This window comes from Vulpes lagopus, chromosome 2, assembly GCF_018345385.1.
Source record: "Vulpes lagopus strain Blue_001 chromosome 2, ASM1834538v1, whole genome shotgun sequence".
In the NCBI taxonomy this organism is placed as follows: domain Eukaryota; kingdom Metazoa; phylum Chordata; class Mammalia; order Carnivora; family Canidae; genus Vulpes; species Vulpes lagopus.
Genome location: NC_054825.1, coordinates 42,278,212 through 42,292,588, shown reverse-complemented (window position 1 = coordinate 42,292,588; position 14,377 = coordinate 42,278,212). Strand labels below are relative to the sequence as shown.

The 14,377-nt window shown below is 34.7% G+C and overlaps 1 protein-coding gene across 6 annotated transcripts in view; it reads left to right on the top strand.

Moving 5' to 3' along the window:
- SCAPER (S-phase cyclin A associated protein in the ER) overlaps window positions 1-14,377 on the top strand; it is a 422,176-nt gene that overhangs the window by 9,842 nt on the left and 397,957 nt on the right. For all 6 annotated transcript variants that reach the window (XM_041742633.1, XM_041742638.1, XM_041742635.1 and 3 more), the window contains 2 exons: window positions 8,013-8,130; window positions 11,654-11,724. In XM_041742633.1, coding sequence (XP_041598567.1) covers window positions 8,013-8,130; window positions 11,654-11,724 — 189 coding nt within the window. The remainder of the gene's footprint in view (window positions 1-8,012; window positions 8,131-11,653; window positions 11,725-14,377) is intronic.

Below are 14,377 nucleotides of genomic sequence, written 5' to 3'. Positions count from 1 at the left end.
AAGCTGATAGCTGGATAGGGAAGAAGAGAATATACCTAAGAATTAAGGTTTTGTGTTCTGCATAATCATCAGGAAGTAAAGAGCTCCAAAAAATCTAAAAAGCACTTTGGGCCCATTTATTTTACGGCAACCATCCTTCGCACTTCTATAGCTCCTGAGGGCATATTGTAATATTGTACAAAAGTTGTTGTTTGATAACAATAACCTGGAAGTACCAAGGAAAGAGGAAGTTGCTTCACTAGCCTCTGTTTAAGAGGGAAGTGCGATTCAGAGATTTTTATCCAAAATGGTAAAATGGAAAAAATTTGCGCTTAGCAGGGTGTAAAAGCCTGACGGAAGGCTTGGACTCATGACCCTGAAATCAAGACCTATGCTGAGGTCAAGAGTTGGGCACTTAACCAACTGAGCCACCCTAGAATCAGATTTTTGTATATTTTGTCCCTAGAATTAGATTTTTGTATATTTTGGCAGAGTATCACATGATTGATGATGGCCAATTTGTTCTGCTTTTGGTCATGTTACCTTTGATCAATTGGTTAATGTAGTATTGGTTTTTCTGTTTACAGTTTTGTGTTTTCTCTTTTAAAATTAATAAGTAGTTTGTTGAGAGAGACTTTCAGGTTATGTAAATACCCTGTCCCTCATTAAACATTCACCACTCTTTGATGATAACATTTATTAAAGATCTACTATGAGGAAAAAGTTTACATTCTCCCCAACTCTCTGTGTATCTAGATTCTTGGATTTTTTTTTTTTTTTGATTCTTGGATATTTTTATTTAGTGTTGTAATCTGTTGCTATCATAATTTTGATGCTCAAATTGTCCCAGATTTAGCCAGTGGAAGCTCCTTCAACCTGGCTCTTATGATAGGTCCCTATTATTCTTTGAGCATTTCTGTATTTTCTAGTTTAACAAACTGATCCAGGTTAATTTTGTGGTTTAACTGTCTGCCTTTTTCTCACCTAATTGCACAGGCTAGGGCATTCAGTACAGCGTTGAATGAAAGTGGTGATGGTAGGCATCCTTGTGTCTTTCAGCATTATATCATTAAATATGGTGTTCGTTGTAGTTTGTGAAGAGTCTTTATTATGTGCTTTTTTTTCATGTGTTGAGATGAACATAAGGCTCTACTCCTTCATTCTGCTTATGTGGTAAATTATATTAATTGATTTGAAAATGTTAAACTAGACTTACATAATTGAAATAAACTCAACTTGGTTGTGATACCTTCCTGGATTCGATTTACGAATCTATGTGTGCATATGCATGTGTGTGTTATTTTCATATCTTTACTCATGAGATAGTTTGGTAATTTACTTTGCTTGCATTATCCAGTTAGGTTCTGATATTAGGGTTGAGGCAGGCCTTATGAAATGAATTGTGTTCCTTTTATTTTCTGGAAGAATTTAGTGTAATTTTTTGCTTACATGGTTTGGAGAATTTACCAGTGAAACTCATCTGGCTCTGGATTTTCTTTTTGTGGGAATCAGTTTCTTTAATAAATGTTCAGATTTTGTTTCCTTTTATGCCAGATTTGATAAATTGTATTTTCAAGGAATTTGTGTATTTTATTAAATATTATAAGTTGATGTATTAGTTGTAATATCCATTTATCTTTTTAAAGTCTGGAGATGCTAGAATCTGTAGCGATGTTCCTTTTTTATTCCTCATATTGATTATTCTTGTCTTCTCTCTTCTTTTTGCTCAGTAAGCATTTCATTAGCATTTTAAAATAACCCATTTTAGATTTTATTATTAGTTTTTCACTGTTATATGTGTCTTGTATTTTATTGTTCTTTGCTGCTTATTATTTCCTTCTTTTTTGAATTAGTATGCTACTCTTTCTAGCTTCTTTATTTATTTATTTTTTAATTTATTTATGATAGTCATACAGAGAGAGAGAGAGAGAGGCAGAGACACAGGCAGAGGGAGGAGCAGGCTTCATGCACCGGGAGCCCGATGTGGGATTCGATCCCAGGTCTCCAGGATCGCGCCCTGGGCCAAAGGCAAGCGCCAAACCGCTGCGCCACCCAGGGATCCCTTTCTAGCTTCTTTAAATGGAGACTGAGGTCATTGATTTTTAGTTTTTTGTCATTATATTATTTATGGCTGTACATTTTCCTTTAAGCATGGCTTTGGCTGCTGTGTAAGTACTGATATGTCATATTTTTATTATGACTCAATTGAAAAAATTTTAAAATTCCCAATGTGACTTACTTGTAAGTTATTTAGAAATATATTGCTTAATTTCCAAACATACGAAGATTTTTCTGATTATCTCTCTTTGGTATTTTGTATTCTTTGAAATCTAGTGAGAGTTGCTTTATGACCCATGGTGTCAACAGTCTGGAAAATAACATACACTTGAAAAGAGTGTATATTCTACTATTGTTGAATGTTGAGTTCCTGTTCTGTCAAATATGTCAAGTTTGTTAATTATGTTGTTCAAGTCTTCTGTGTTGTTGCTGAACTGTTTTTGTCTACTTCTTCTGCCAGGTTCTTAAGGCGGTCTATGAGAATCTTCCACAATGATAGTGTTTTTGCCTATTTCAGTTTTTCCTTATATGTTATTAGATGCATATTTAGAATTATTATAATTTACTGGTTGATGAATCTTTTATCATTATGAAACATCATTCTATCTCTAGTAGTAATCATTGCCTTAAAGTCTGTTTTGTTCAGTATTGATATAACTCCCATTCTTTTTTAAAAAATTTATTTTAATTCCAGCATAGTTAACATATAGCATTATATATATATATATATTTTTAAAGATTTTATTTATTCATTCATAGAGACACAGAGACAGAGGGAGAAGCAGGCTCCATGCAGAGAGCCCGATGCGGGACTCGATCCCGGGTCTCCAGGATCACGCCCGGGCCACAGGCGGCGCCAAACCGCTGAGCCACCGGGGCTGCCCCATATAGCATTATATTAGTTTCAAGTGTACAATATGGTGATTTCAGCAATTCTGTGTACTACTCAGTTTGCTTCTTTTGTTCATTTGTTTTGTTTCTTAAATTCCTCATATGAATAAAATCATATGGTATTTGTCTTTCTCTACCTGACTTCTTTTTTTAAAAATAGATTTTATTTATTTATTTATTTGAGAGAGAGTGCACCCATGTGAGGAGGGGGTTGAGGGAGGGGGCGAAGAGGGGAAGGGACAAGCAGACTCTACTGAGCATGGAGCCTGACACAGGGCTTGATCATGAGCTGAGCCGAAATCAGGAGTCAGACACTTAACTGACTGAGCTACCCAGGTGTCCCTCAGTCTTTAATTTTCTGGGCCACATTAAGTAGAATCACCTTAAAATCTTTGTCTGATAACTCCATTATTTTTATCATGTGTGGATATGTTTCTATTTTCTGTTTTTTTCTTGATTTTCAGATATTTGACATGTTTCACAGTGTTCCTGGTAACTTTTGATTGGGTGCAGATATTATAATTTAATAGATACTTTGATGCCTACAATGATAATATATTCCCTATAAAATTTAATTTTGTTTTTGGCAATGGCTAGGGACACTGGCAGTTATAGTTTAATCCTGTCAGATATTGAAATGATTCAAAATTGGCTCTGTTTTTTGTGAGGGTTAATCTATTTCTAGTTTACCCTTATTCTTGGGATGAAACTTCCAGGTTTCAACCTAATGCCTGGTGTGGCCCTGGACAGATTTTGTTTGTGTTCTTTTGCAAGTCTAGCAAACTCTGCTCACCTTTTCCATATTGGCTGTGTCCGTTGGAATTGCCAGGTGCCTCTGGGGCAAAAGCAGCCCTGATTGCTGGACTGGTGTCTTTAAAAAAAATTAAAAAAAATTTTTTTAAAGATTTTATTTATTCATGATAGAGAGGCAGAAGCATAGACAGAGGGAGAAGCAGGCCCCCTGTGGGGAGCCCAATGCGGGACTCAATCCCAGGACCCCGGAATTACGACCTGAGCCAAAGGTAGATGCCCAACCACTGAGCCACCCAGGTAACTTTCACCTCTTTAAATTTCTTATTTTCCCTGATCTTGCCCTATAATTGCTTACTTCATTCACTTTTTTTCTTGTGCTTTAAGCAGATTTTAAAAAAATATTTTGTTCAGCTCTTATAGTTTTTCTCAAGTGGTTGTTCTGAACTACTTAGCCCTTTATAACCAGAAGGGAAGTTTATTTCCTATTTGCATAATAGTTAAATGCAGGTATTCAGCATTCAGCCTTTCACATTGTAGTTCAGGGTCTAACTCTATTTTTGTTTTTTGATTCAATTCTCTAGAGAGTTCTGTGTTGGGATTCTCTGCATCTGGCTAGTAAGTGGGAGAAAAGAGAGTATATAAATGGTGATGGATGAAAATTTCTTTATAAGTCAGGGCTAGAAATGCCTTACCTTATTTTTGCCAATTTTAGTGTGCAGAATTTAGTTACATGGCCATCTGTGTGCAAGAGACCAGGAAGTATTATCTAGTTTTATAACAGGACAAAAATCTAGTGGTTTTGGTGAATATATTTTTGTCTCCGTCACAGAGGCTTTTATCAGTTATGCTTGACATGATGATGGCTTTAGTGGATTTACAATTTCAGGATATATTTAGGAGATAGAATTGCTAAGATTTGGTATCTGTTCTAACGGAGATCTCAAAACAAAGTAGCCCATATAAGACTGAAGTTTTTTTTTGTCCCTTGTGATAGTCTAGACGGCCTTTAGTTCATCTAGGGTTTTACTTTACCTTTAGGAAGATGTGAAATATTCACAAGTTCTGACAAAGTTATTGTAGGTTATTGTATAGAATTCCAGTTCCTCATTCTGTGTTAAGGAAATTGTACCAGTTGCTCAGTTTCTCAGATAAGTTTGGGGTTTGTAAAAATATACGTAAGTGCTAACCACTCTTAGAATTTTATTTATTTTTTAAAATTTTTAAAAAAGATTTTATTTATTCATGAGAGACACACACACAGAGAGAGAGGCAGAAACACAGGCAGAGGGAGAAGCAGGCTCCATGCAGGGACCCTGACGTGGGACTCCTGGGTCTCCAGGATCACACCCTGAGCTGAAGGTGGCGGTAACACACTGAGCCACCCAGGCTGCCCCACTCTTAGAATTTTAATGTACTCCTGGTGTTCAATGACTGGTAATCTTGTCTGTACTACTTAAAGTATGAAGGGCTTTTGTAGTGGCAATTTAAAAGAAAGATCTTTCCTTAATTATTTGGAAAGCTGAAAAACCATTTTAAAAAAGAAGAGAATTTCACTTTATGAGCAAGTAATATTATAGATGGATTTTGAAGAACATGTGAGAAGTAGAAACTTTAGTGGAGGTACAAACATAAAAATTTAATAAATAGTATTTGAAACTAGATTATAAACAAAGTTGCTTAAAGTGGAAATTAGTTCGATTTTCTTAGCTTTAGCAGAAAGATAGGTTAAAAATTCCTTTTCCCAATGTAGGAGCAAGTTTCAGAAATTATATACTTAAATCATAAACTGTAAATGTTAAACATAAAAACTGTCACTTAAGACTGATGTTTGTGCTTTTTGAAACATTTAGTATTGAACAAGCCTCTGCAGAATCTCTACATGGCACTAGGTGGCACACTGTGACTTTGGGATGAAAATATATTTTGTTTAAGCCTCCTAGAAGAACTTGGATGAAGATTGTTTGAAATAGACATCTGTAATGTAATGAAGTATCTCAGAGTCATTTATTGAATATCAAACCCTGATGCTTAGATTAAAATGGTTAAAACTATTGTATTTAGGTTACTACTGATGTCTTTAAAACAATAGGGTTATTAGAAATGACTAGAATGTATGAGTTTATTGAAAACAATTCACTCAGCATAAATTACAGAATGCATCTGTGATTTTATGGAAAATGGTTTTCAGTCAAATGTCATATAGTAAGATGAATGTTACAATATTTTTATATGTGAAGTACTAGAATTAAGAATTAAAACAAACTCTTGAGTTAGTGGTAGCTTTTGTTTGAGTTTGCATATGTGTACTGAATATGAAAGAACTAACTTTTGGGAGGCCTGGATGGCTCAGTCGGTTAAGTGTCTGCCTTTGGCTCAGGTCATGATCTCACAGTCCTGGGTGGGACGGAGCCCCATGTGAGGCTCCCTGCTCCGGGGAGAGTCTACTTCTTCCCCGTCCCCTCCTTTGTGCATGTGCTGTCTCCCTCAAATAAAATCTTTAAAGAAAAGAACTTTGCAAAATTTGTGGTTGAACTGAAACATTTATAGAAGAAAAGAATACTAGATTTCAAGTTTTTCTTTTCTAGCATTACAATAACATTACTATCTTGTGATCACTTCAGTTCTTAGAAATTCATTACTTTATAAAGGCTCTTAATTTAGAGAATAATATATGGAATACTGAATTTTATTTTGTTTATTTATTTTATTGGAGTTCAATTTGCCAACATGTAGCATAACACCCAGTGCTCATCCTGCCAAGTGCCCCCCCTCAGTGCCCGTCACCCAGTCACCCCAACCCCCCACCCACCTCCCTTTCCACTACCCCTTGTTCATTTCCCAGACTTAGGAGTCTCTCATGTTCTGTCTCCTTCTCTGATATTTTCACTCATTTTCTCTCCCTTCCCTTTATTCCCTTTCACTAATTTTTATGGAATAATTAATTTTATGATCTGACATACTGACATATATCTCCATATATCTACCTATAAGATTTTATATGATTGCATAATTATCTGAAGAAGAGCTGAAAAGAGTAGGCCACCTATTTAAACTTGTTCATCTGGCCTGAAAGGAATAGTGATATTTCTTGGTTAAAACAATGCTTAGGTAACTTAGATGATAGATGCTAACATAAGTTATTTATAGAACTGATAAGCACTGGGACATGTGTTTAAAGAAGGAGATTTTATAGTGTTAACTTAATTGGAAAGTATGGGAATAGAGGTAATTCAAGAATTTTGCATGGGATGGAGCTGGAAGAGTGGTCACAGATCAGTGAGTTTCAGGGTAAGCTTATGAGTTGGGTAAGTAGATGCCATGTGGATATATATCCAGGGTAAGGTCAGAGGAATGAAGGAATGTGGAGGCAGATATTTATTTTAAAGATGTAAAAGTTAAAAGTTAAGTTCTGGTTGCTTTCACACAAAAAAGCATGATTGACTAGTTACTACAAAGACTATATGGCCTGCACAGCCTAAAAGAAGAAATTGTTATCTGGCCGTTTGTAGAAATTTGCTGACCTGTGCTCTAGAGCATAGTGCTTTTTTTTCTTCAAGTCATACTACTCATCAATCAGTTAACTTTATTTAAGAAAATATATTGCTTTCTTTCACATACACCCCCGATAAACAAATAATTACAATCAACCAGTAGGTGAGGGGAACCCAAAACAGAATGGAAAGAGAAACATGCTACAAGTGAATAATGTAGTCAACACTGAAAGAGGTGAGGAGGAAAAGAACTAATTTAATTAATTTCGGGTAACAAAATCCAGTTTTGGATACTGTAAGGCTAAAGATAAGAACTGTATAGAAATGTTGTAATCTTATGATAAACGTGTTTCTCACAGAGCCGTGGGTTAGCAATTCTGAAACTATCTACGTATTAGAATTGAACAGATAAGTAAATATATTTTAGGTAATGAGATCTGGGTTTCTGACTGGCAAAGAAAGAAATCACAAATAAGGGAAAGGCTAAATTGAACCCTGTGTGTAGGATTGAAATCAGAGGTATCAGATTTGTTGCTAAGTAAGTGATGGTGCTGAAATGTTTACAAAGCAGTATTTGTGCTTCTTAGGGCACATTTTTCAAACCTTAGATTGTACGTATTCTTGAAATAATTTATGTTTAAAGTTGTAAAATCAGTCTTTTCAGATATAAAAAGATCCGTGACTTACTTTCTTTTCTGTTTCACTACCTTTTCAATCCTAAATTAGTTTTAAGTGTTCCCTTTATGAGGAAATGTGAGAAATCATGAATTTGCCAGCCAAATGTATTTTATATGTTGACTAATCTAATAATTTAATATATATTCTATTTTCTGTATGTAGGCTTCATTCCAGCGCTCCAATAGTCATGACAAAGTAAGGAGAATAGTTGCAGAGGAGGGTCGAACTGCAAGAAACCTGATAGCTTGGAGTGTCCCTCTAGAAAGCAAAGATGATGATGGTATGTATTTTTAAAAGTTTCATTTTTGTTGTAAATCAGGAGGATAAATTTAGTCTTAAACAGTAGATAGACCAAAAACTGTTTACAATTTGAACTGTTGGGCAAATTAGCATACATTAAATAAGAAATAACTTTTTTACTGCTTTTTTATATATATATATACAAATATAACTTTTTTTTTTAATTTTTTTAAATTTTTTTTATTTATGATAGTCATACAGAGAGAGAGAGAGAGGCAGAGACACAGGCAGAGGGAGAAGCAGGCTCCATGCACCGGGAGCCCGACGTGGGATTCGATCCCGGGTCTCCAGGATCGCGCCCTGGGCCAAAGGCAGGCGCCAAACCGCTGCGCCACCCAGGGATCCCCACAAATATAACTTTTATATTGATTTTTAAAAAAAGATGTTATTTATTTATTTGAGAGAGGGAGAGGAAGCATGCCCAAGTGGGAGGAGGGACAGAAAGAGAGTGAGAGTGAGAATCTTAAGTAGAGCCCTTGCTGAGCGAGAAGCCTGATGTGGGGTCCTAAGATCATGACCTGAGTGAAATCAAGAGTTGGGTGATCAACTGACTGAGCCACCAAGCACCCTTTTGTTTTTTTAATCTAAGCTAATATATAAATGGTTTCATGAAAGTGTTAGTTTTGCTGTTTCATATAGAAATGAAGGTGGGTTTGTTATGATCAGCAAATTAGTTTTCGTTTTTATGGTATAGGATATTGAGGTATTTTTTCTTTTATTAAATTCTTATAAAAATAAGCAGGTTTTAAAAAATTTATTCACTATGGTTAGGTACAGTTTGATGTGATGTTTTACAAAAGAGTGTATTTCTTTAGTTATTATTTGAACTAGAAAAAATATATTTTCAGTCCTTTCATTTTAATGGGTAGGATCATTGTCAGCACTGCCTAAATCCTGGGGATCAAAAGATTGGATAAGGATTCAGAACATAGGAGGTGAGGGCAGCCCGGGTGGCACAGTGGTTTAGCGTCACCTGCAGCCCGGGGTGTGATCCTGGAGACCCAGGATTGAGTCCCATGTTGGGCTCCCTGCATGGAGCCTGCTTCTCCCTCTGCCTGTGTCTCTGCCTCTCTCTCTCTCTCTCTCTCTCTCTCTCTCTCTCTCTCTGTGTGTGTGTGTGTCTCTATGAATAAATAAATCTTAAAAAAAAAAAGAAAAAAGAAAATAGGAGGTTGAAGTGTGCCAAAGGGGATCTCACTTTGACATTTTCTGAGTGTAGAATATTCCTCATTTGGGGTTTGTGTGATGTCATTTCATACTTAGATTCACTTATATATTTTTGGAGGAATTCTATAGAAATTAGGTTGTCTAAATCTATAGAATTAGAAGGAATTCTGTAGAAATTCAGTGTCTCATAGGAGGCACATCATAGTGGCTTTTTTTTTTTTTTAAAGATTTCATTTATTCATTCATGAGAGTTGAGTGTCAACATTAATTGCTTCGTAAAGGTGGTATCTTCTGAGTTTCTCCACTGTAAAGTAGCTATTAACTTTGTAATTAATAAGTAGTTTGTAGTCAGATAGTTTGAGACTATGTAAGTGTCCTTGAAACAGTCTACCCATGATTTTCAGCTTCTGTTGATAATTCTTAGCTGAAATAAGTTATTACTCTGGTGGTTGCAAAATGGTGATTTGCTAACCTCAGTGTTCCTTCTATATTTATTAGCTGACATTCTAATGCAAGAAAGCTTTCCCTTTTTCCCTTTGCATTTGTATGTGTAAGTATGTATTTAGATTTATATGAAGTCATGGTTTCTTAATGAGTTCTAATCTATCACTCTATTTTGCTGCTTTAATTGTTCTAGGTTTGTTTTAGTTGTTCTAGAACAGTGGGAGACCTGTTATGCTGGCTCCTGTTTCCTTTCAAAACATTCTTTGAGAACACCCTTACCCCACAGGATGGTTTAAGCTGTATAAGAGCTCATCCATGTTTTATTCTTTTAAATTTGCTTTATGTTTAATGTTTTTTACATTTTATTTTTTATACTTTGTTATTTGAAAATTTATTTTTATTTATTGTATCTTTATTTTACTTTTCTACACATATATCTCTGATCTATTTGTAGTTTATTCTTACATATAGTATGAGGTCTCAATCTAATATTTATCTTTTTCCATATGGATAACAAGTTACTCCAGCATCACTTATTGTAAAGTCTATCTTTGTTCCATTTTTTTTTAAAGTTTTTTTTTTAATTTTTATTTATTTATGATAGTCACAGAGAGAGAGAGAGAGAGAGAGAGAGAGAGAGAGAGAGAGAGAGAGAGGCAGAGACATAGGCAGAGGGAGAAGCATGCTCCATGCACCGGGAGCCCGAGTGGGATTCGATCCCGGGTCTCCAGGATCGCGCCCTGGGCCAAAGGCAGGCTCTAAACCGCTGCGCCACCCAGGGATCCCTTTGTTCCATTTTTTTGAGATAAATTGTTAGCAGGTGTTATGACTCACTTCATTTGTACTGTTCCAGAGGTCCTAGCCCAAAATTATTTTGCCAAAAGGAAAATTATTCTGTTGTACATTGTAGATAGAATTTTATTTTTATTTATCTATCTATCTATCTATTATTTATTTATTTATTTATTTATGTATTTATGTATGTATGTATGTATTTATTTATTTATTATGTATTTATTCATTAGAGACACACAGAGAGGCAGAGACACAGGCAGAGGGAGAAGCAGGCTCCATGCAGGGAGTCCGACGTGGGACTCGATCCTGGGTCCCCAGGATCACGCCCTGGGCCGAATGCAGGCGCCAAACTGCTGAGCTACCTGGGCTGCCCTATTCCTTTTTTTTTTTTTTAATTTTTATTTATTTATGATAGTCACACACACAGAGAGAGAGAGAGGCAGAGACATAGGCAGAGGGAGAAGCAGGCTCCATGCACTGGGAGCCCAACGTGGGATTCGATCCCGGTCTCCAGGATTGCGTCCTGGGCAGGCGCTAAACCACTGCGCCACCCAGGGATCCCCCCATTCCTATTTTGAATTGCTCTCAAGAATAGAGTGATTATAAAACAGTAGTTAGTATCTTATAAAAAAGAATAGGTGAGAAAGATACATCTGGCAAAAATACAAAGAACTGAAAACTTCTTTTTTCGAATTAAAAGTAAATCAGATAATTTAGTCAAAATTCTGAGTTTTTAAGTGGTAAAAAATGTATTCTTGAAGTTTGAATTGAATAAGTATTTTTCAGACCTTTTTATAAGTTGAGAAGTATCATTAACTTGACCTTATTTTTAAATTGTCAGAATATCTGACTTGTTTAAGAAGTTGATTTATTCCTGTTCTGAGAAAGCCATTCAATAAATCAGTCTCTGGGACCATGCAAGTTTTTTTTTTTTTTAATTTTATCTGTAGTTCATATTGACCATGTATAGTTTGTACAGTTCTGTGGTCTCTGGTAGGAGAGATTATGTGTTAGTATGCCCAAATGATTTGTATAGTTCAATTTTGTACTATCCATTTGTTGACCTTTATATTTGTCTATTTATTTTTACCTTGAAGGAAAATCTAAATGTCAAACTGGTGGAAAATCAAAGAGGACAATTCAAGGAACTCATAAAAATACTAAACAGGTATAGCATATACAACTTTCTACTTACTGACTTTTAATTTCAATAAGAAATGTAATTTTTTAGGATTCGAATATTGTGTATTTTGTCTTCATGTAAAAATTCAGTGTAGCTATCTTTAGCTGAAAAATGTGTATATAGTATTATGTGCCTAGCTAGTACTAAATACTTGAAAAATATTAATTTATTTGCTTCTTGTAACAGGCCCTTCAGGGTAGGCATTATTATTATCTTCTTTTGAAAATGGGAAAACAGAGGTAGGCAAAGGTTATATAACTTGCTGGTGGATGACACAGTGAAGATTTGAACCTAGATCATCCATTTCTAGTTTATGCTCTTAACCCTTCTGCTACACATCCCATATGTGCATATTCTATGATTTTCTTTCTTGTTATAGAAATGCCTTTAGGTTGTAAAATAGTAATACTGTTGTCTCTAAAAATTTTCAAATTGCTTTATTAAAATTTTAACACAAGCTTACTTTATTTTAAAAAGTGTTTTTTAGCAGATTAATAGTTAGCTTTTTACTTCACAGTTACTTTCTCTGAACTTTTCATATATGTTATTTTGGTTTGATATTATTAAATAGACCAATATAATTTTGTAAATCAAAAACTTCACATAAGGAAAACATGAGTTTCTAATCAAAATGTTATTGTGAGTTCATAAAATAATCCCAGACCCCTCACCTATAATGGCATCAATTATAAAACATTTTTTTTAGTTAAAAAAACAAAGGATTTTCAAAAATAAGATAACCATTTCTGTGGATCAGAAATAAAACAAACACACTGACAGGTAAGTGGAGTTAGGAACACAAGCTTAATGGACAAGTCTTCTGGGATACAGGAAGCTAATATACCCTGATTATGGGGGAGGGGAACAAATCCAGGCTCATAGTATACAATTTGGGGCTTATGCAGGGTTCTGCACTAGGAACAAAAAAAGCTACTATCTGCCACCTGGGGTTGTATTCTATGAATTGATGTCTGGAGCAGTAAAAGGGAGTGGCCCATGATTAATGACTGGATCTGCTATATTCTTGATGGGTGAGAGTTTTAAGTCCCCAATAAATGACCTGCAGAAGTGGGACCATAGTGGGTTAGATGTTGGTCACCACAACACTAGGACATATGGTGTGTGGGTGAACAAAGTGAAGAATTAAAATATAAGAAATTCAAAGTGAAATATCAAAGTACATGAGGAAAATAATATTATAAAATATAGATAACACATTCTTCAAGTAAGAGAATTTACTCCTGAGGTAATGAAAAAAAGGCATTTTCCCAAAGAAGATTTTCAAATAAATGAGCTTAAATTCCTCAAAGGAAAGAGTAACTATAAACAAAAAGGAGAAATTCTGAACTAAAACAGATGGTTATTAATTTTGAACATTTATAGGTAAAAGTGAACCAATTAGAAATCTTATAAACAAAAGTATTGTCAACGAAATTTTAAAAATCCATAACTAATGGAATAAATGCTGTATTGGACAAAGGAAAAATTTGTGAATTGGAAGATAACTACTGAGGAGAATTTAAAACATATCACAGGAAACTAACGAGATGGAAAATAAGAGAATTTAAGATTGAGAAATTCTTATATATACGTTATAGGACTTTGTAAAGTAGAGAGTAAATAATAGTGGGCATTGGCTATTTGAAGTAATAATGTTGAAAAAATGTTCTCACTTTGAGTTCTGAAGAGCTTCAGAGCATGTCTGCGGAGCTGAGCAGGGTTAATAAAAATAGATTTACTTACCTAGCTATATTCTAGAGAGTCTAAAGAATGTTAAGATTAAGGAAAAAAAATCTCTTACAATACCAGGAAGTAAACAAAACCACAGAGGAATGACAGATTAATATCCTTGTTATGAACAAAAGGACAATGAAGCAATATATTTGAAGTTACAAGACAAAATTACTTTTAACCCAGAATTCTATGTCCAGCCAAGTATGAGTGAAATAAAGCTATTTTTAGTTATTTTAGACAAAAACGAAGTGTTTGCCACCCACTGACCCTTAATGAAGGAACTACTAAAGTTGAACTTCAGCAAGAATTAAAGGTAACCTGGAGGAAAAAACTTGTTGAAAAGGTGTCTGTAAATATGTTTGTAAATCTCATTTACTATTGATGGTTTGAAAAAAACCTCACACAATTAGATTCAGAAAAGTGGAATTATAGTTTTAGACAATGTTAACATGAAAGCTAGTTTGTAGGGAGTTTGAAAGGGAGTTAGAATGATAGAATCCTTGTCTTATTTAGGAAGAAGTTTTTGTTAGGAAAATATGAATGTAAGTGTGTATGATAAAAATTTAAGGCTATCTACTAAAAGCAGCCATGATTTCCAAATAGAGGAAAAGCTTTTCAACAGAGTAAAAGGCAAGAGAAAGAAAAAAGAAGCAAAGAAAAAAATCATGCTATGTGAAAACCATGAAAGATGGTTGTGGATATTAAGTATTAAATACATTAGCAAACAACATATATAAACTGATTAAATTCACCAGTTATAAGAACTGCATGCTAACCGATTGTGCCGTTGGAGCTGCACGGGTTAAATTCACTGCTTAAAAGGCAGTTGATTGAACTTAACCTCTCATTTCAAACTGAACTATATGTTGCTTACAAGAGACACATTAAAATTTCAAGGAAATAT